The 22,685-nt window shown below is 39.6% G+C and overlaps 1 protein-coding gene and 1 long non-coding RNA gene across 5 annotated transcripts in view; one reads left to right on the top strand and one right to left on the bottom strand.

Annotated features, from left to right (window-relative positions):
• The first annotated feature begins 1,487 nt into the window (after nucleotides 1–1,487).
• LOC125145165 lies at nucleotides 1,488–2,384 on the top strand. The gene is made up of 2 exons (XR_007143497.1): nucleotides 1,488–1,544; nucleotides 1,645–2,384. It is a non-coding gene; the product is annotated as an uncharacterized LOC125145165 (long non-coding RNA).
• The window catches only part of kat2b (K(lysine) acetyltransferase 2B), a 21,287-nt gene continuing 867 nt past the window's right edge, over nucleotides 2,266–22,685 (bottom strand). The window contains exons 2-18 of one of the 4 annotated variants that reach the window (XM_027157414.2): nucleotides 16,351–16,489; nucleotides 16,056–16,201; nucleotides 15,764–15,850; nucleotides 15,399–15,580; nucleotides 13,590–13,781; nucleotides 13,404–13,501; nucleotides 12,184–12,309; nucleotides 11,661–11,800; nucleotides 11,281–11,489; nucleotides 8,441–8,567; nucleotides 8,213–8,323; nucleotides 6,826–6,969; nucleotides 6,560–6,674; nucleotides 6,443–6,473; nucleotides 4,843–4,903; nucleotides 4,665–4,749; nucleotides 2,266–3,189 (exon numbers count right to left, since the gene is read on the bottom strand). In XM_027157414.2, coding sequence (XP_027013215.1) covers nucleotides 2,996–3,189; nucleotides 4,665–4,749; nucleotides 4,843–4,903; nucleotides 6,443–6,473; nucleotides 6,560–6,674; nucleotides 6,826–6,969; nucleotides 8,213–8,323; nucleotides 8,441–8,567; nucleotides 11,281–11,489; nucleotides 11,661–11,800; nucleotides 12,184–12,309; nucleotides 13,404–13,501; nucleotides 13,590–13,781; nucleotides 15,399–15,580; nucleotides 15,764–15,850; nucleotides 16,056–16,201; nucleotides 16,351–16,489 — 2,187 coding nt within the window. In that variant the 3' untranslated portion in view covers nucleotides 2,266–2,995. Of the gene's footprint in view, nucleotides 3,190–4,664; nucleotides 4,750–4,842; nucleotides 4,907–6,442; nucleotides 6,474–6,559; nucleotides 6,675–6,825; nucleotides 6,970–8,212; nucleotides 8,324–8,440; nucleotides 8,568–11,280; nucleotides 11,490–11,660; nucleotides 11,801–12,183; nucleotides 12,310–13,403; nucleotides 13,502–13,589; nucleotides 13,782–15,398; nucleotides 15,581–15,763; nucleotides 15,917–16,055; nucleotides 16,282–16,350; nucleotides 16,492–22,685 lie in introns of those variants that run through there. The other 3 variants (XM_027157413.2, XM_027157416.1, XM_027157415.1) reach the window with 3 other exon arrangements.

Here is a 22,685-nt window from a genome sequence, read left to right as displayed (position 1 = left end):
TGGAGGAAGAAGAAGGATGAGTACAATCCCTAGAACACCATCCCAACCATTAAAAGCATGGGTGTGAAAAACATCATGCTTTGGGGGTGCTTTTCTGCAAAGGGGACAGGACATATGCACCGTCTTGAGGGGAGGATGGATAGGACCATGTATCGCAAGATTTTGGGCAACAACCTCCTTCCATCGGTGCATTGACGATGGGTCGTGGCTGGGTCTCCCAGCATGACGATGACCCCAAACACACAGCCAGGGCAACTAAGGACTGGAGGTTTATGAATAATTTTACTCAGCAGAACCATATTGAAAGAAAGAACCTGTGGAGCACTTTACTTGAATGTGCATGCTCACTCATATCCACAAAACATTCAGTAAAAAATAAGAATTGAGCCAGTCAAGAACTTTTTTTTAGTTTGTGCCCTCTGTTTTCTATAGGTCTTTGCCAACTGTATAATAAAAAGTGAAGCCAGTTCTTGCGCATACCATTATTAACCAAGATGTAAAGTTGTGAGACTATGCCTAAAGCGACCAAGCCAAGTTTATGCGTTTATACCAGGGGTCGGCAACCTTAAACACTCAAAGAGCCATTTGGACCCGTTTCCCACAGAAAAATTACCACAGGGAGCCACAAACCATTTTGACATCTAAAATGAAGATAACACTGCATATATCGTTTTTTACCTTTATGGAAAGTATAGAAAAAACTGTAGTGTGTTCATTTATGAAGTCAATTAACTGCTACCGTTTAAACGCAATTTTATTTCTGCAGGCGAACAAAAATATTTTGAACAGTTTGAACTAACCTTAAGAAAAAAGACGCTGGGTTGAAGGTTACTTTCAAATAAAATGTTTAATATATAATTGAGTCATTCGTATTCATGACCAGGGCTCTCAAGTTTTGAAGACAGGCAAGCATGACATCTCCAACCCCTCGCTTTTTTTCATTGGATGTTGCGTTAAATCTTTCCCAGATAGTGCTATTTTCTGATTGGCTATTGTGTAGCCTCTTTTTTGATTGGCTGATAAGGCTCGACTAAGAACTGAGACGCGCTTGATTCCTGCCCGGTTCCACAGTGCGGACTGATACATTTTGGGCGCTGCGGCTTATTAAATATATGATAGTCAAAAAGTTTTTCTGCGTGAGAATATGATGTGCGGCGGGAGAGCGTGAGAAAAGACCCAAATGCGTGACTGTCACTCTCAATGCGTGACACTTGAACGCCCTGCATGACACAAAAAAATTTAACGTGCCGGATGCAGCACACCAAAACTGCGCCTGCTTCTGTGTGTCGGATTTCGCAAGTCGGCAGTTATGACGCATATTTTGAGCGACCAAAAAAATAATAATAATAATAAATTAAACACGGTTTATTTTAATGTTACAAGAGCATCATGATGTTAGAATTCAGAATACATTTTTTTTTAAAAACTATCTAACAAAAATAAAAAATTTAAATTAAATATTTATTTTCCAAATCTACAGGGAGCCGCAGCAGAGGGGTGAAAGAGCCACTTGCAGCTCCGGAGCCGCGGGTTGCCGACCCCTGGTTTATACAAACAGATTCTTTTCATTCTGTTTAAAATATGTATCATCAGTTTACTTTACCTTCATATCTCCTCATGTTTCTTTTTGTGTGTTTGATGTAGAGGAACTTGACTGGCTTGACGAGTCCTGACCTCAACCCGATAGGGATGAATTAGAGCAGAGGCTGTGAGCTAGACCTTCTCATACAAAATCAGTGCCTGACTACAAATGCACTTCTAGAGGAATGGTCAAATATTCTCATAAACACACTCCTAAACCTTGTGGAAAACCTTCCCAGAAGAGTGGAAGTTGTTGTCCACACTGAAAAAGGGATATCTGCCTTTTGTACCAGGGTCAGCCAATGAATGTGACACATGGCTTGTTAAAAAATATGCTAAGCATTAAAACCTTTTTTAAAATAGTTTTTAATCTTTTCTTAGAATAAATGTACTTCAATTAAAGGGTTTTTCCTCCCCATTTCTTTCAAATTAACTACTGGCAGTCAAATCCTTCTTTGTTTACATGTTCAGTTTTCTTGGTCAGCAGACATATAAAACTGTTTGCAATGCAGTGAAAAAGTTAATGTCCTGTTTTTATTTTGTACAATCTCTCACTGATCACCAGCTTGAAAGTTAGAGTGGCTTCTGAAGTTCACTGCATGTGTGTCGTGTTCTGTTTTCATCACCTCGGATAACTGGATAAATTGATTGTATTTACTGTACTAATGACTAGAAGTTCAGAAGTTTGACTGATCTAAAGTTTAATACTTCTATAAAATTCCATAATACAAAGTCCATCTCTTTCTATATATTTAAAAGTACAAACATTTTACAAAACATCAAATCTGTTATTGCACATTTTCTCTTGTTGCTGTCTAACTACAAGGTTGTGTTTGTTTCATCACTTGTATAGCAGTTAAGACCAAATACAGTAAGACTTTTGTGTCTGATGCAGAGCAACAACCCATTTTCTTATGGACCTTAACCTTAGAAATGCTTGTATTTATAACAATATATTTAAATAAGTCCAGATTTTTACAAAGAAAATGTAGCAGAAGTATGTGGCTTTTTGAGTAATGTCACTTGCATGATGTACAAAGTATGTCCATCTACACAAGGCCAAACTCTCTACTATAGAAAATATACAGCTATTATTTAAAGTTAGATTACTTATATAGGTTCTTACTCAAACCTATATGGTGAAATCTTGTTTTTGGCAGGGGAAATGTTTAAGACTCATGAGGGACACAATGTACGCACCAAGATGTCCTTGTGCAGATCACACCCGCGTACACATTTCTCTCCCAGATCATCTACGCTGATAACATACATTTTTTGTGCTACAACCAATTTTATGGGAACAGTTTTGAACTGTAAAACCCTTTCATGCCTAAAAGTCTGACAAGTGCCACTGGAGAAAAAAGTGCAAGAAATGGATTAAAAAAATAAGTGCAGACAAGTCCCTCAGATGGTTCTACTTGTCGATAAGGCCAGCCTCTTTAATCTTAATGTAGAAGTACTTCTCCAGCAGGTTAGCACACTTGAAGTACTCGCTCTCAGGCGGGTTGTACTCCCGACAGTTAGTGAAGATTCGCTGCATGTCCGCCATAAACAGCTTCCTTGTGGTGTAGTAGCGACTCTTCAGGCGCTCACTCATAGTCTTCAAGTCTAACAGCAAAAATGTAAAATAAATTAAAAAACATTTAAGTATATACATGCACAAGAACAACTTCATACAGTCAACATTCAGTTTATAATCACAGTCCTGGAACAGATGGCAACTTTTTATAGGTTGAATCATATTGTAAGAAGAAAATAATTCACCAGCAGAGATTTACATGAGAGTACAGAGAGAGCATTAAGCGGGTGTTTCAAAAAACTTTAGGAGGCAGTGAAAGCTGAATAAATACAGGATTTTACAATCAGGTTTCCATATTTCATTCATTCATTCATTCATTTTCTACCGCTTATTCGAACTCCGAACACACACACACACACTACGGACAATTTTCCAGAGATGCCAATCAACCTACCATGCATGTCTTTGGACCGGGGGAGGGGTTTCCATGTTTCTTTGTATGAAAATCTATTATAGGTCCATTTTTAATCTAGTAAATCACAATTTGTTTTTCTTTTTAATGGTTTATTGACATCCCTAATAAAATTCAACAACTTTTCAAAAAGACTGTTGCTTTTACTGATGACATCATTCAATTAATAGAATTGTTTACACAAACTGATTTATAAGTGTCATCCCCAAAGAGGATCGGTTCACTTCTCAGGTTTCTTCCTCATGTGTCCTCAGGGTGTTTTTCTGCCTCGTTCATCAGGGCCATGCTTTATAAATCTACATCCCGATTTCCGATGTTAAAAACATTATGTTAGTTAATGACATTAATGAGTCTAATATTTAAAAATGTGATATTTGAGAACATAAAAGAAAAAATTAAAAAACCTTTAAAAAGTGTGTGAAAATCCAATCAAGACCCAATTTAAGTTTATTCAAAGCTGTAGCGACAGAGTTGTCTGCATCCTAGGAGTTATAGTTTAAGAAACATTCGTGCTTCAAGAAGCTCATCATGAGGCACATCAAGACCCAGTTACCACCCTCACTGGACCCCCTGCAGTTTCATCAGCAAGAATGACAAGTCAGCATGGAGAGAGGAGGTGCAACAGCTAACTGCCTGGTGTAGAGCCAACAACCTGTCTCTGAATGTTGATAAAACTAAAGATATGATTGTTGACTTCAGGAGAGCACAGAGCGACCACTCTCCATTGAACATCGGCAGACCATCTGTACAGATGGTCAAGCGCACCAAATTTCTTGGTGTTCATTTAGCAGAGAACTTCACCTGGAAAATCAACACCAGCTCCATCCCCAAGAAAGCCCAGCAGTGTGTCTACTTCTTACGAAGGCTGAGAAAAGCCCATTTTATATATGTTCTACAGAGAGACCATCGCGAGCATTCTGAGTCTTTTTTCTATGTATCTCCATGGTCCTGGAGAAATGTTGTCTCATTTCACTGTGTACTGCAATAGCTATATATGGTTGAAATGACAATAAAAGCTTCTTGACTTGACTTGAAACATTCATCACTGAGGACATCCGTAACTGAACGCTATGTTTTTCAAATAATTCTTACCCATAGGAAAGCGAATGACTTGGTAATATCCAGGTGCATCATTCTTCTTTACAGGTTCCATAAAGGGCCATGCGTTTTGGTGGGACTGAAGGAACACACACATACACAAAGAATCAAGGACCATTTCCAAATTATCTGTGCTTATTTTTTTTAAACATGTGACATATGTGTGTATTACCTTAACCTGCTGCAGAATTGTTTTTAAGGTGCCACACAACTGATCTGGATCTTTCACCTCTCTGCTGTAACAAACCAACAACAAACATAGGCTTTGGAAATTTCCACACAACATGTGAGTAACTCAATTTATATGACTCAACATAGCTACGTATCCTGTGTTTTGAGATGTGAAAACAACAACTTTCCAATTTATATCTGCACACTGATGAGCCATAACACTAAAAGCACAGGTGACGTGAATAACATTGATTATCTCATTACAGTGACTCCTGTCAGGGGTGGGATAGTAGCACAAACTGCTGAAAAAATTAATGCTGACTCTGATATAAAGAAGTCAGATCATGCAGAGCATCACAGTTTGGTTTTATAGAGCTGCAGAGCTTTTAGAGTGACCATGCTGACTCCTGGACATCACCATTAGCTCTTACAATGGGTATCATTGTAATGAAATGGTCCATAGAGCAATGGAAGAAAGAGGACTAGTCTGATGAATCATGTTTTATTTACATCATGTGGACAGCTGTTTGTGTGTGTGTGTGTGTGTGTGTGTGTGTGTGTGTGTGTGTGTGTGTGTGTGTGTGTGTGTGTGTGTGATTTACCTGGTAAAGAGATAGCACCAGGATGCACTATGGGAAGAAGTTGAGCTGCTGGTGACAGTGTGATGCTCTGGGTAATGTTCGACTGGGAAACTTTGAGTCCTAGCATTGATGTGGACGTTACAGTGACATGAACCACCCAACTAAACATTGTTGCAGATTAAGTACACATCTCCATCTCACCCACATCTCAAACATGCCTCAACAGATCAGGGGCCTCATTTATAAAGCGTGTGTATGCACAAAACGGGGCTGGAAACATACGTTCGCCAGTTCCTATACAAAGTGAAAGTGACGTGACATACGGCTAAGTATGGTGACCCATACTCAGAATTCGTTCTCTGCATTTGACCCATCCAAAGTGCACACACACAGCAGTGAACACACACACACCGTGAACACACACCCGGAGCTGATCGGTGTATATTGTGTATTGAAAAAATGCCTTTGAGAATTGTGATAGTTTCTTCAGATTGTCCAGACCTAGGTGGTAAACTATTATATTTATTTAATATTTATTTATTTGTTTTATTTATATATCTAATTGGCAAACTGTCTTCTAACCATGTGACTGTAATTTGTTTGTATTGTATAATAAGAGGGGGGCACGGTGGCTTAGTGGTTAGCACGTTCGCCTCACACCTCCAGGGTTGGGGTTCGATTTCTGCCTCCGCCTTGTGTGTGTGGAGTTTGCATGTTCTCGGTGGTTTCCTCCGGGTACTCCGGTTTCCTCCCCCGGTCCAAAGACATGCATGGTAGGTTGATTGGCATCTCTGGAAAATTGTCCGTAGTGTGTGATTGTGTGAGTGAATGAGAGTGTGTGTGTGTGCGCCCTGCGATGGGTTGGCACTCCGTCCAGGGTGTATCCTGCCTTGATGCCAGATGATGCCTGAGATAGGCACAGGCTCCCCGTGACCCGAGTAGTTTGGATAAGCGGTAGAAAATGAATGAATGAATGTATAATAAGAAAGAAATGAAAGCATAATGTTTTTTGCCTCTTACCTTTTCCCCATAGGTTTCCACCCAGTTTCACCTACAAAAACCAAGAAATAAATGTAATTATTCAAATCAGAAGATAAATAATACATTACATATCTCTTTATCAGAGGTACAACATACGTATGCCTGGAATGCTCTCAATGGGAATCTGACGAATGCCCTCCTTAAAACAGGAAAGACCAGGATACACCTTGCGTATCTGTGCCTGCTTCCTCTCAATCAGCTTCTTAATAATCTGTAAGACACAAAGAAAGTTCCTCAATGGACAGCAGATTGAAGATGACAGAAAGCTTCAGAGTTGTGAAAGCTCATGGGTAGAAGCTCATGGACAGGGTTAGGATTAGGGTTAGGGTTAATCCTAACTGTAAGTACACACACAAACACACCTCTTTCTGTTTCTTAATGATGACAGAGAATTCTGTATATGGTATGCTGGGGTTGAGTTCACAGCCCATGAGCGTAGCTCCCTCATAGTCTTTAATGTATCCCACATACTTGGCTTTAGGAATCTTTATGTCTTTAGAGAATCCCTAAAACAAAAAAGGTCATTGAACAAGTCATTAAACTTTCTGTTGTAGAAGTCTTGTTTCTACAATTTCACCAGTGTTTTATTAACGGGAAAAGTACAGTGGCCAAAATGTGCAAAATAAAATAAAAAATCGGAAAACAACAACATTTCAGACAAACTGGAAAAGGTAGGTACAGTTTGTGAATTGAAGTCTTACTTCTAATAGGAAGATACATCTTTCACTCGAACTATACTATAAACTATGTTCTGTGGCTTATTTGTAAAACCTCCAGATTTTTTCCACATAAACTGCAGAAATTTTACATATTTTAATCCTCAGTAAGAACAATGCATTTTTATACATTCATAAACACAGGAGTTGTCTTTCTTTTGCTGCAGTCTGCTGTACTTCCTGTATATCTTGAGTGACAGATTTATCGTTTCGTTATCGTTATTTATTGCCCAAGGCAGAAGTAAGACTTCCATTCGCAAACTATACCTAAATTTTCCGGTTTGTTTGAAATGTTGTTGTGTTTTCTGATTTGTTATTTTGTTTTTAATTTGTTGTTTTGTTTTCTAATTTATTATTTTGTTTCCTGGTTTGTTATTTGTTTTGCATTTCCCGGACTCTGTAGAAAGTCATAAAGAAAATCTTTAGAATTTATTTAAACAATAAAGTCACATTCAGACTAGTAATGCTTTAGAGCATTTGAGTGGACAAGTATTATGGCTGGTAGTGCTGGCCTGTGTAACGTTACATATGGCTCCAAGTTCTGCATGAAGTAATGTATTTGCTACACAATTATGGTGTGGGTTTGACTAAATATAGAAAACAAACTGACAATGTGAATCGTATTAGGATTTATAAATAATAATTTTTAGCAGATTATTTATACATCTTTTTAACTTTCACTTCATGAGACAGGGTCAGTTTATTTCACTGGATTTATGCGAGTTAACCTATTGTCACATTTATGGGAATTTTGGTTTTGTGATTAATGTATGATGCATGCTGTATGAAACAACCAGACGGACAACATTCTCTTTTTCAGATCAAATAAAATAATTATATTTTCATTCGATTAATGAATACAAGCTCCCTATAAGTGCAAGATCAGATGGAAAACTGCTGATAAGATCTGCTGTTAGGTACAGTAAAGGCAAACAACAATATCACCTGCTTTCCCAATAAAAAGAATTAGACTGCTTGGCATTGGTATTGGATTGGTGTCAACTCTACTCAATACCACCAATGACTCACTGACCTGCTTTTTGAAGTAGCCAATAGCATACTCGTCAGCATACGTGAGGAAGTTAAGTATCTCGTGTTTGATGTGATACTCTTTTAGGTGGTTCATCAGGTGTGTTCCATAACCCTGAGAGAAGCCACAGTCACAAAAGTTTTTTGAGAGCTCAAAGTTTTAGAAACAAACTGTTGAAGCAATGGATCACAGGACTTAAAATATTTAATATTTATTAAAATTGTTACTCACCTTGACCTGCTCATTGGAGGTTACAGCACAAAAAACTATTTCTGTGAAGCCCTGCGATGGAAACATCCGGAAGCAGATTCCTCCAATCACTCGACCATCTTTGATCAGAGACAGAGTCTTGTGTTTTCTGTGTGACAAGGAAGTTGAATATGATAATAAATATGATAAATAGTTTGTGTGGCTGTGCCGCTGCATGCTGCTAACAGTAAAGTTGTCTTTTGTCAATAATTTATACCTGTTATAAATATTACAAAGAACCCAGTAAAACCTGCTCAAAGTAGCGAAGGACTGCAACTTTTTATCGAAACAATAATGTCAAAATACATCTGCTCAAAAAAACCTTATTGAGTTAATAAGCTGATTTACAGCAGGTTATTTCACAAATTTTGATGTCAAAACACTGAAGTCTTCTGAATAAATGGTACTCCAGAACCCTTTAGGAAAGCTATGTGGTTTCCTGCCTCACAAAGTGCGTGTCTATCTGTCTTCAGCCATAGTAGAACGATGAATAATAGCAGCTCTAGTTCACAGTGAAACTTTGTTAATTTATTTGCTCTAAATGTGCTAAAGGCTTAAACTAGTGACCAGGAGACATTACATTGATGCCCAAACTAAAAGCTCACTTGTCCCCTTTGGAGCCCAGACACAAGTGAATGAACACACCACTCTGGCTTCAACTTGCAAGCAGCAGTGCCATGCCCAAAGCCTCAATCAGAGTGTATGATGTGACACGTTTAAATTGATCCCTTAACCTGGCACACTGTGATCGGGCCTCACCATGCACTAAGGCAGGCCCAGACTAGTCCCATTTGCTGTGCTTTTTGGCTCAGTTCTAACTGTAAGAAAGCCAAGACTTCTCTGAAAAAAGCAGCAAATTTATCCTAGATGGTGTAATGGACAATATCTCCACCTGGTATGAAGAAGGCTGGGGTTTGATTCCCTGATGGGGAGCTTGCTTTTAGTTGCAACTGTAAGAAAGCCAAAAAATCTCAGACAAGAGCAGCAAACTGATCCTAGTTAATATAATGGAACATGTTTCAGTTTTCAGGGCAGGTGTTCCTTCTTAGTGTAGTGCACAGTATCTCCACCTGTCACACAAAATACTAGTTTGGTTCCCCAACACAGAGATTGCTTTTCCACTCAAGTTCCAAGCAAACCAAGTCAAAACTGTGCTGTTTATGTGTTAAAAGAGGAAAAAGACTGAACTTTTGAAGCCAGCTGATCGTCTTCAGTAAAATGAACAGTATCTCCATCTGTCACTCGGATGACTGTAATCGATCACGCTTCTCTGAAAAAGCAGCAAATTGATCCTAGTTAGTATAATGGAACAGGTTTGACAAAAGCAGCACTGCCGTGCCACAGGACTCAATAAGAGAGCAAGATGCCACACAGGTTAATTTGATACCTTAACCTGGCACCCAATTTTCGGCATTTAACTTGAACTGGGGCGGGCCCAGTCTAGTCGCAGTTTCCAGGCAGCCTTCAGCTTTCGGGACAGGTGTTCCTCGTTAGTATAGTGGACAATATCTCCACCTGTCACTCGGAAGACTGTGATCGCTCGCATTTCTCTGACAAAAGCAGCAAATTGATCCTAGTTAGTATAATGGAATAGGTTTGACAAAAGCAGCACTGCCATGCCCCAAGACTCAATCGGAGAGCAAGATGCCACACAGGTTGATTTGATCCCTTAACCTGGCACCCTATTTTCGGCATTCAACTTGGACTGGGGCGGGCCCAGTCTAGTCCCAGTTACTTTCAGGACAGGTGTTCCTCATTAGTATACTGGACAGTATCTCCCCCTGTTACGTGGATGACCGGGGTTCGATTCCCCGACGGGGAGGCTCCTTTTCTGCTTAGTTCCAACTCTAAGAAGGCCAAGACGTCTCGGACAATAGTGGCACTTCTCTCAACTTACACTTGAAGACTGTGGTTTGATTCCCCGATGAGGAGGTTGTATTTTAGTTCCAACTGTAAGAAAGCCGAGACTTCTCAGACAAAAGCAGCAAATTGATCCTAGTTAGTATAATGGAACAGGTTTGAAAAAAATAGTACTGCCTTGCCCAAGGACTCAATAAGAGAACAAGATACCACACAGGTTGATTTGATCCCTTAACCTGGCACCCTATTTTCGCCATTTAACTTGCACTGGGGCACACCCAGTCTAGTCCCATTTGCTGGCCTTGAGAAATTCCCCAGTGGATTTCAGTGTTTTAGCCACAGTTAATGTGCCACCCAGCCTGCTTGCTTTTGACTGATCTCTGCTTCAATTAAACCTCACATAGAAAATGAATAAAACTGCAGTACTACTATTTGATTTGTGTATTATTTTATATATACTGCTCAGGTAAAGTTTGGTAGACAACTGTCTATCACATCTGTTACAAAACAGATTTATTTATTGGAAATTGTAAAGCTACAGAACAGAGAAACATACTGAAAAACTATTCCATATAAGCTCTGTGGTACATATATTTAGCTAAATCATGTACATCAAATAATCTTTAATGTAAGTTATTACCATGAACAAACCTCTTTACCAGATTGTTCGTAGGATTGACGATGAGATTAGTTCATAGGTTTATAGAGCTGATGCTCATAATATTCCGTAATGATTATTTAATATATTTATATATATATATTTATATTGATGTTCAGGTGTCCATGTTCTTTTGGTACTGTTCATATTGACAGCATGTGGATCATACTCACTATCAGATCGTCATCACTGGCTGCATATTAATCATAATAAAGTTTTGTAATTAAACCGTTTCATCTAAAAGTGACCCATGTCTAAATTGTAATATTGTCTGATACCATGCAGAAGATATGGAGACACTTACGGGTCAAAGACAAGGCGTGTGATGTACTCTTTGGGCATTCGGGGCAGCTGGTGAGAGAAAACATTCTGAAGGCCCACCAGCCACATCAAAATCTTCTTGTTAGGCTTCTGGTTGAGGGAGTTACCAATGACGTGAAACTCTATCACTCCTCGTCTCTCTTCCAGGCGTGCAGCTTCATCCCGTGCAGAGTGAGCTGAGAGAAGGCTGGTCTGAGAGACAAGAGACATGAATGTGACAAGAGTGTAATGAGAACGTGACAGAGTGTAAGAAGCAGCTTCTTGACTTCAGCCTTTTGCTTTCTAGTTAATCCTTCAATCAATGCAAGATTTTCCATCACATTACTTCAAACACACTGAATACAAACCACACAGACTGTGTACCTCTGGTCCAAGCATGGCAGCAGGATCTGTGATGGTGGACATGACCTCATTGATCAGCTCCATTGGAATGTCTCCCATTGCCCGAGCTTTCTTACTATCCTCATGAGACAACATCTCAGAGGACTTTCGCTTGTCTCCAACTTCACACACACACACACACACACACACACACACACACACACACACACACACACACACACACACACACACACACACACACACACACACACAAATGATTCAGTTGGTGCAAAAAAACATGGTGGCTAAAACTGCCCTATATAAATAGTTACAAAAACATTCAGATCGTCAAGTGCAAAAAAATCTTCTCATATTTCTAAAGGCTTTTAAAATTTTACCCTGATTCTCTTGGATTATAATGACCTGAACACAGAAACGTATTCTGCATATTTATTTTCAAAATAAAAATTTCCAGTTTGAATAATCATTGATGATATGCCCTACATTAACTATAATGTAGCGGTAACAGAAGGTAAAGTTCAGTGTTAAGTGAGCAACATGTAACCTGCACTAGGTTCCACAGCGGAGGTAGTTTTGCATACTGGACTCATGCTGCCTGTTCCTGTCAGACCAGCAGGGGAGGACGTAGTGGTGCAGTAGAGTGGCCGTGTTACCTGTGGTGCACTGATTACTGCACCAACCAGAAATAACAGAAACATCAGAAACAAGAAGCAGAGAACAGACAATACATTTGATAAAAACAAAAAACTCCAAACCAAGCAAAAAAAAGAAAAGCCTGTTTAAGTAATTCGACCATAAACTCTAACATTAATATTTCAGAATATTAAAAATACCACACAGTTATCCAATCAGCCAACCATGTGGCATTCAGCTTGAGTGTTCACATCAAATATCAGAATTTGGAAAAAGTCTAATCTCAGGCTGGTTGGTGTATTTCAGAAACTGCTGCTCTCCTGTTTTTCACTCACTCTATAACCATCTCTATACAGTATAAAGTTTTATTGAAAAACTAAAGCAGCAACTCTCTTTACAACCATGGAGAGAAAATAAAGAATAAAGCATCTCAGAACACATGCGAGGAAGTTTATGTACATGGACTACAACAACAGAAGACCACACAAACCTTGGGATGTGGTAAAACAAGAGATTAATAGCATTAGTTCAAGTTTTTTTCACCTGAAATATCTGCAAGAATTTTGTGATGCAATCATACTGTATCAACATGGAGCCGAGTCTCGAAAGGAATGTTCCGAACATCATGTAGAATCTATGTCACAAAGAACTGAAGCAGCACTGAGAGCAAATAAACTGACAGGAAAAAGATTATTATTTTTTTTGTTTAATTGTCAGGAGTCTGTGCCCATGCTATCCTCGGATTCTTGTTCGTGGCTGCAGATGGTGGATAACAATGTACTTTTCTGCCATTGTAGTTCATCCAGCTGCTTTACTGCTCACCACAGTTGCAAATAATGATTATTCAATTATTATATAACCCAAAATGGTACAGTGCTGAGGAACTGCAATAATACTATTTGATTTGTGTATTATTTTAGATATAAAATATATCTAAAATATATAGTTCTCCACGAAAATGACCTGAAGCTGCTGTCCCACATCTGCATGGTTATTTTGCAACTGTTATGTTATGATACATTATGTGATGCGTGGTACTGTGCTACTTCCACATGACTGGCAGATTACATAATTGCATACTGAGTGCTGCAGTTTATTTTTTTTAAGATATTTTAGGAAGACTCTAATCACCTCTAGGGATATTTCCCCCTGAAACTCCACCCATGGAGTCTTCAATCCAGATAGGAGAATTAGGACTGTATACCTCCTCCTCCAACATAGACAGAAATCTACAGTAAAAACACACAAACACACAAAATAACAGACCACAGCATGCACATTTACAAGTTGTGTGAAGATGATCATGCATGTCCTCACTTGGGGAAGTGTGTAAGGATGAGTGTTCGTTTCTCAGGAGGCAGTTTGTCCTTCTCCTGCCTGGCCTGCTCCAGCAGCTGTTTTCTCATGATGGTGAAGACAGAACGCAGCAGAGTTCGCCCAAAGATCTGTGTGGCCTCGTAGCGCGGGAGACTGTCACAAAACTGTGGCACGTTACAGTAGCACAGCCACCTGCAACACAAGCAAAGTCAAGTCAAGTTATGAAGCTTTAATTGTTTTAAGTTAACATTTTTTTAATTCATTTTAAACTTAAATTGTTTATATTCACCTATTTATTTTTATCTTTATTTTTCTTCTTATTATATATTTATTTTTTTCTCTCTTCTGTTTCTATACTTCTGTAAAGCTGCTTTGAGACAATTGTTAAAAGCGCTATACAAATACATTGAATTTGAATATGAATTGTCATTTCAACTATATATATCTGACAGAGTACACGGTGAAACAAGAGAATGTTTCTCCAGGACCATGGAGCTACATAGAACAACACAGCGCTAGGGATTTAAGTAAGTTAGTCCTAGACACACAACGTGCATCTGTGTGAGACAAAATGACAGTGCAAACAAACAATACAAAACAAAACATTTATTCATTTTCTACCGCTTATCTGAGCTCTCAGGTCACGGGGAGCCTGTGCCTATCTCAGGCGTCATCGGGCATGCAAACTCCACACACACAAGGCGGAGGCGGGAATCGAACCCCCAACCCTGGAGGTGTGAGGCGAAAGCGCTAACCACTAAGCCACCGTGCTCCCCCCAAAATACAAAACACTACAAGACAACACACAAATACAATATACAAAAGACAATACACAAAAGCAGCACCAACCAGTGTACATACTATTTATTATACAGTACATGTGCAAAAATAAAGGAACCTGAACAAGAGGGATCTATTTAAACATATCTACACCTAATGTACTAGGTTATATGTTATATGAGGTGTAATGAATTGTGCAAAACAGCAATTGACTGAATGGGTAAGACAGCATGTGTAAAGAGCAAAAACAGTGTACAGAACAGCATGCAAGCAATTTGATATGGGTTTTGCTGTAGACAATAATGTATATTGGTTGAGTGTGTATTTGAGTGCAGATCAGTGCAGTAAAGCCAAACAGATTAAGACATGATAAACTTACTAAATAAATAATTACATAAATAAATAAATAAATCTAGTTGACATACTGATTAATATATCTACACAATTTTACATTGATGACACACAGTGGGACCAACCAATAATACAAAGGAAACAATAACTTTCCTGCATAAGCCAGGAAAAGTTTCTGATGCTTTAAGGTGTTTCCAAGCTTTCTGGATGTAAAACATCCCTAATCCAGAAAAGGTGAGTGTGAGAATGAGACAACTTCCATCTCAGGAGAATAAAGCACCTAGCTAGGAGTGTGTCACATGCTATCATTGAAGTCTAATTTAAAATCAGCTCAAGTAGGACACCAAAAACAGGATTATAGGTGGCTTAATAATGTCTGAAAAAAACAGATTTATGAGTAATGCACCTTTCACACATAATGTATCATTCCATTTATCACACATAAATATAAACACTGACAATAATAAAAAAAATTACAAGCAGGCACCAAACACCCTCAGGTAAATGCCATCAAAACCTAATTTAGCACATTTCCTATAACTATTCAGTTTCCAGTGTGACTTCATTGCACCCATCTCTCTTCCATAGGCTGATTTAGTGTAGACACCCTGTTTACTGTTACAAAACCATCAACTTTAAAAAAAAAAAAAATACTTAAATGACTGAAAACATAAACACCTTGTGTAGTTGATTTTGTATCCAGCTGCGTCATCGACGGGAACACGCTGTCGTCTTTGCGATGGTGTCTCCAGCTGCCAGATATTAATCTGGTTGAGGAACATCTTGGCCAGTTCCACGATGGTCTGTCGCTCTTTAGATGGTAGGTGACTGAACTTGTACTGTACAAAGTTATTCACTCCCTAAAACACACAGCGGTCTGTCATACAGGTCATCAGTGACACTGCACCACCCACAGTCAAGACATTTTCTTTTCACTTCTGATATGAGCTGCATTCTAGGTTGACAATAAGACAAGCTGATTGTTAGCTATCACAGTGTGAATCTAATAAAAGTTTTATATGCAGTTTATCGGGGCTGTTTACCTGCTCAATGTTGGGTTTCTCAAATGGTGGACTCTCTAAAGCCTCCACCACAGGCCTCCCCATTTGCAGGATGCATTTCCTTAGCAGCTAAGAAGATTTAAATTCACGTCAAGCTTATCTGGTACTAACATACTCCACATACACCATCTTTAGCTAAACAGAAGAGAACAACATGGAGCTATATATTGTAGCTTCAGGTAAAAACAAATACAAACAAACAAACAAACAAAAAACAAACAGGAAGGTGGTTTCAGTATGAACAGCAAAGATAAGAAATAAAAATGGAAGTCACCTTAAAGAGAGAGAAGTAAACTTGCTTAGTGTCAGCGTCCTCCTCTTTGTGGACGCACGTGTAGAGATACTCCACGTCTAGCACGATGCCCAGTAACCTGTTCATCTCGTCTTCTGATACGTTCTCCAGATGTGTTACATGATCTCCTGGCCAATGAGAGAGGGATGAAACCATACCAGCTTCAGAAACATCCATTCAGCTGGTCTGTTCCATCCAACCAGGCTGCCTAAATGACATGTTATAAGCAAAATTCAGTTCTGCACTGTTTTTACAGCCTTGAACACACGTATCTTACCTAAAGGGTGGCTGCAACTCCTGCAAGGCTCCAGAAGATTAACAGAGTTTGGCTGCTCAGCCCTGGGAGGGGTTGGAGGTGGAGGAGTAGGAGGTGGGTTTTGACTCTTCCAACCATTACACTTACAAGCTCCTTCAGCCTGTGGGAGCAAAACTATTATATCAGCGAACAGGAAGACTGGTGTACTCACATGGCTTAATGCTAAAAAACAGATAGAATTAAAAGATCAATAATCGACAGAACAAACTAGATCCAAAGCTGCTTTATAAACTTACCATGCTTTTATATTTGTATAGAAGATAAGATTTAGGTTTTCTACATTTAAAAACATTGTGTTCTATAGTGTACATTTATGTCAGTTTATCAGTTAAATATTAAATTCTTTTTAAGAAATAATAATTTCCAATCAAAAAGTGCATCTTGTTTTATGTTTAATTTTTGGTTCTTTGCCTTTATAAGAACACAATATCGTATTAACCTCAGTTACCCTTTGATTAATGATCTATGTATGTAATGTACTGCTGCCTTCATACCGTCATTACCCTTCATGTTTAGTATCCAAATGAACACAAAATTATCGGTTACTCATTTTTCAAGCACTGGTGTATTTTATTTGAACACGAAAGGTGCCATACCGTCTTAATACACCCTGGATCAAACTTTAAAGTCATCTAAAAGTTTGATAGCTAAACCACGCCCACAGACACCTGAAACAAAGGGAGTTTTTCCCTCCAAAACCTTGACCGGAGTATTGGTCATCTCCCCAAAGATGGTTGGAGTTCGCAACCTTTAAATTGTCACAAACACCACTAATCCGTGGTCAGACTTTCGGAACAGCTTGGAGAAGACTCCATCTTCCTTCAAAGAAGTTCCAGCAAGCTTCACTTCCAAGAACGACAACTGCTCTGATCTTCAGGAGAACTTGGAAGAACGTCTGACCCCACCCTAACCAACCTTTCAGAGATTTCTCTGTTGCATCCGGACTCTTGTGCAGTAATCCAATGCAAGTAACTGTTTCCTCTACCAATCAATTTAGATGCATAATTTTAAGTAGGAATCTTTCATTGAATCATAAGGTGAATTTAAGTTTCTGTGACGATTTCCCAGTTAGGGTGTGATTAATTTTTGAATCTAAGTTTGCCATTCCTTTCCTTCCTTTCTCTAGTTTTCTTCTTTCCAGTCTTTTCCTCCCTTTCCACAATTTTAATTTCTTTTGTTTTATTTTATTTTCATCTTCGTTTTCCCTATTTCTTTTGTTTGGTTGTGTAGTTAGTTTATGTTGTGTTTGTCTCATTCATTAAATACCATATTTTTGTGCCAAAAGTGATTGTAAGAAGCCAAAAGTCTTTGTAGAAGCCAACATTCTGATTTCCGTTATAAGCTTATTATTATTATTATTATTATTATTATTATTATTATTATTATTATTATTAGACAAAAATTTATTTAAAAAAATGCGGCCTAGGGCGTTCGAGCCACATGCACCAAATTCGGATATGTCGTAGACCCTGGTCTGAAGTTTGTTGCTTCTATTTATCTAAGCGATCGGAATTCCAGCATTCCCGGTTCGGAAGCTCAAAGTAGCCTTTGTCCCCATAGACTTCCATTATAAACTTCTGAGGTTTGTAATTCGGCAAGTTTTCAAGCGATTTACACCGATCTCGGACAGGTTCTTTAGGACCTTACTCCTGACCAAATTTTTATTTCGGAGTTCCGATGGAATTTTCGGTTTTCCCGTAGTCGACGATCGAACATCCCATAGACTTGAATAGGGAATTCCGAAAAGTCCTCTAAGCTCTCACACATGCAATACATCCAACATTAAGAATTACATGTACTGTTCTATGCAGTATAATAAGTAGAATCCCATAATGACTGCAGTATTGACATGAAATGTCCAAACCCTCAGTAGCCACTTTTTGCCAAAAGTATTGGCACCCCACCGGGTATTCTGGTGACGTCACGTGTAGCCCCGCCCCCAAAACAAGCAAAATCAAAAATTTGCACAACATGGACATGTGACACATCAAAACACTCAGCACAATGAGGGGAACTGCCCCACGGGTATTCTGGTCACGTCACGTGACATTACGTGTAGCCCCGCCCCCAAAACAAGCAAAATCATAAATTTGCACAACATGGACATGTGACATATCAAAACACTCAGCACAATGAGGGGAACTGCCCCACGGGTATTCTGGTCACGTCACGTGACGTCACGTGTAGCCACGCCCCCAAAACAAGCAAAATCCAAAATTTGCACAACATGGACATGTGACATATCAAAACACTCAGCACATTGAGGGGAACTGCCCCACGGGTATTCTGGTGACGTCACGTGACGTCACGTGATGGCACGTGACGTCACATGAAAATTAAAAATTTGCACAACATGCACATGTGACATATCAAAACACTCAGCACAATGAGGGGAACTGCCCCACGGCTATTCTGGTCACGTCACGTGACGTCACGTGATGTCACATGTAGCCCCGCCCCCAAAAAAACTAAATAAAAAATTTGCACAACATGGACATGTGACATATCAAAACACTCAACACATTGAGGGGAACTGCCCCACGGCTATTCTGGTCACATCACGTGACGTCACGTGTAGCCCCGCCCCCAAAACAAGTGAAATAAAAAATTTGCACAACATGGACATGTGACATATCAAAACACTCAGCACAATGAGGGGAACTGCCCCACAGGCATTCTGGCCATGTCACGTGACGTCACGTGACGACACGTGAAAATGAAAAATTTGCACAACATGGACATGTGACATATCAAAACACTCAGCACAATGAGGGGAACTGCCCCACGGGTATTCTGGTCATGTCACGTGACGTCACGTGTAGCCCCGCCCCCAAAACTAGCAAAATCAAAAATTTGCACAACATGGACATGTGACATATCAAAACACTCAGCACAATGAGGGGAACTGCCCCACGGGTATTCTGGCCACGTCACGTGACGGCACGTGACGACACGTAACGACACGTGACGACATGTGAAAATCAAAAATTTGCACAAAATGGACGTGTGACATATCAAAACACTCAGCACAATGAGGAGAACTGCCCCACGGGTATTATGGTCATGTCACATGACGTCATGTGATGTCGCATGTAGCCCCGCCCCAAAACAAGCGAAATAAAAAATTTGCACAACATGGACATGTGACATGTGACGCTTTCACAATCTTTTTGTCAACTCGCCTCCAAAATGCACCGGCTTTTGCGAATACTTGCACCGTCATTTTCGGTTTTCCCGTAGTCGACGATCGAATATCCCATAGACTTGAATAGGGAATTCCGAAAAGTCCTCTAAGCTCTCACACATGCAATACATCCAACATTAAGAATCGCATGTAATGTTCTATGCAGTGTAATACGTAGAATCCCATAATGACTGCAGTATTGACATGAAATGTCCAAACCCTCAGTAGCCACTTTTTGCCAAAAGTATTGGCACCCCACCATGTATTCTGGTGACGTCACTCGACACCACGTGACGTCACGTGTAGCCCCGCCCCCAAAACAAGTGAAATCAAAAATTTGCACAACATGGACATGTGACATATCAAAACACTCAGCACAATGAGGGGAATTGCCCCACGGGTATTCTGGTCACGTCACGTGACGTCACGTGTAGCCCCGCCCCCAAAACAAGCGAAATTAAAAATTTGCACAAGATGGACATGTGACACATCAAAACACTCAGCACAATGAGGGGAACTGCCCCACGGGTATTCTGGTCATGTCACGTCACGTGAGGTCACGTGACATCACGTGAAAATTAAAAATTTGCACAACAGGGACATGTGAAATATCAAAACACTCAGCACAATGAGGGGAACTGCCCCATGGGTATTCTGGTCACGTCACGTGACATCACGTGATGTCACATGTAGCCCCGCCCCAAAAAAGCAAAATTTAAAATTTGCACAACATGGACATGTGACATATCAAAACACTCAGCACAATGAAGGGAACTGCCCCACGGGTATTATGGTCACATCACATGCTCATGTCGGCTCACCTCCAAAAGTATTGGCACCCTAGCGGTCCAGTAGCTTTCACAATCTTTCTGTCCACTCACCTCCAAAATGCACCGGCCTTTGTGAATTCTTGCACCATCAAAGCCAACATCAAAGTTTGTCGCGACGAACTTTACAAATCTAGTTATGTTGGCTTTGTAGAAGCCAACATTCTGATTTCCGTTATAAGCTTATTATTATTATTATTATTATTATTATTATTATTATAAGACAAAAATTTATTTAAAAAAATGCGGCCCAGGGCATTCGAGCCACATGCACCAAATTCAGATATGTCGTAGACCCTGTTCTGAAGTTTGTTGCTTCTATTTTTCTAAGAGATCGGAATTCCGGCAATCCCAGTACGGAAGCTCAAAGTGGCCTTTCTTCCCATAGACTTCCATTATAAACTTTTGAGGTTTGTAACTTGGCAAGTTTTCGAGCGATTTACACCGAACTCAGACAGGTTCTTTAGGACCTTACTCCGGACGAAGTTTTTATTTCGGAGTTCCGACGGAATCTTCGGTTTTCCCGTAGTCGACGATCGAACATCCCATAGACTTGAATAGGGAATTCCGAAAAGTCCTCTAAGCTCTCACACACACAATACTTCCAACATTAAGAATTGCATGTACTGTTCTGTACAGTATAATAAGTAGAATCCCATAATGACTGCAGTATTGACATGAAATGTCCAAACCCTCAGTAGCCACTTTTTGCCAGAAGTATTGGCACCCCACCGGGTATTCTGGTGATGTCACTCGACACCACGTGACGTCACGTGTAGCCCCGCCCCCAAAACAAGCGAAATCAAAAATTTGCACAACATGGATATGTGACATATCAAAACACTCAGCACAATGAGGGGAACTGCCCCACGGGTATTATGGTCTTGTCACGTGACGTCACATGCAAATTAAAAATTTGCACAACATGGACATATGACATATCAAACCACTCAGCACTACGAGGGGAACTGCCTCACAGGTATTCGGATCAAGTCACATGCTCATGTCCACTCACCTCCAAAAGTATTGGCACCTTAGCGGTCCAGTAGCTTTCACAATCTTTCTGTCCACTCGCCTCCAAAAAGCACCGGCCTTTGAGAATACTTGCACAGTCAAAGCCAACATCAAAGTTTGTCGCAACGAACTTTACAAATCTAGTTCAGTTTTAGACTCGAACTTCAGTCTTGTCCTTATTTGTCTTGTTTTTCGTAGACAGTAAAGGTTTCCTCCTTCACACCTCCCATGATCATTAAAGCTGGTCAGGCTTTTTCTGATTGTAGATTTACTGTATGCACTTAGACCTACATCATGAGCTTGCTGTATCTCCCGTGATGATATTTTAGGGTTTTTGGAGACTTCTTTAATCATCTTTCAGTCTGCTCTTGGGATGAATTTTTTTTGGATGTCCTGACCTGGCCTGAGGAATGTCTGAATACAAATTCCATGCTCTAAAAGAAAATGCCATTTAATGGTCCACTGGTGCTTCTTTCACTTGCAGGGTTGTTTCTTGTCATAAATGATTGATTAGGGCCCCTTTAAAATGGATATTAAAATCAAGCATACTTTAAATTAAACTGGTGATAAAAGTTTATGTATAAGGAAGTCTCGGGTTGTGCTAACAGAACAGAAACTGCCCAAGGAGACAGAAACAAAGCTCGAAACATTCATATCTGCTATATCTGGGATAGAAAAAAAAAACTTAGAAAAGCAGAAAGTAATTGATGAAAATAAATCAGTTTTTGTCCATTTACCCTATTCCACACTACATGGCCAGAAACGTGTATAGACCAAAATACTGCACATCTCATTCCAAAACTCTGGGTGTTTTAAATTGTCCCCAAACAGCCAGACAATTTGTGTACAGGGACATTGTCATGGTGGAACAGTGAATCTGTAGCAGTGAAAAAAAAACGATAACACTACTGTGTTCTTCAGACTTTGGGGCAACAGTTTGGGGAAGAACCTCATATGGGTGTGATGGTGACCTGCCCACAAACTTTTGGCCATATAATATAATTAAAAGTTCACAATTTGTAAATTTCAAAGCTAGCCGGTATATAGTTTATTGTTTTCCCGTCACCTAAGATTCCACATTAATTCAGTTCATTCTAATAAATTTCATTCAAACTCATAGAAATGGTATGAGAAGTGAGTTGACGCTGAAATGTACAGAAACGCAGCTCGTGTGCAAGAACTTTCAATGCAGAATGAAAACTAGAAACATTTTTGTACACAAAGGCCACATGGCATTGCTTTGGACTCTGGAAGCCTCTTGTGTGTGTGTG

This window comes from Tachysurus fulvidraco, chromosome 7 (assembly GCF_022655615.1).
Source record: "Tachysurus fulvidraco isolate hzauxx_2018 chromosome 7, HZAU_PFXX_2.0, whole genome shotgun sequence".
Taxonomy (NCBI): domain Eukaryota; kingdom Metazoa; phylum Chordata; class Actinopteri; order Siluriformes; family Bagridae; genus Tachysurus; species Tachysurus fulvidraco.
The sequence above is the reverse complement of the archived record's forward strand: the minus strand, read 5'-3'. Positions and strand labels throughout refer to the sequence as shown.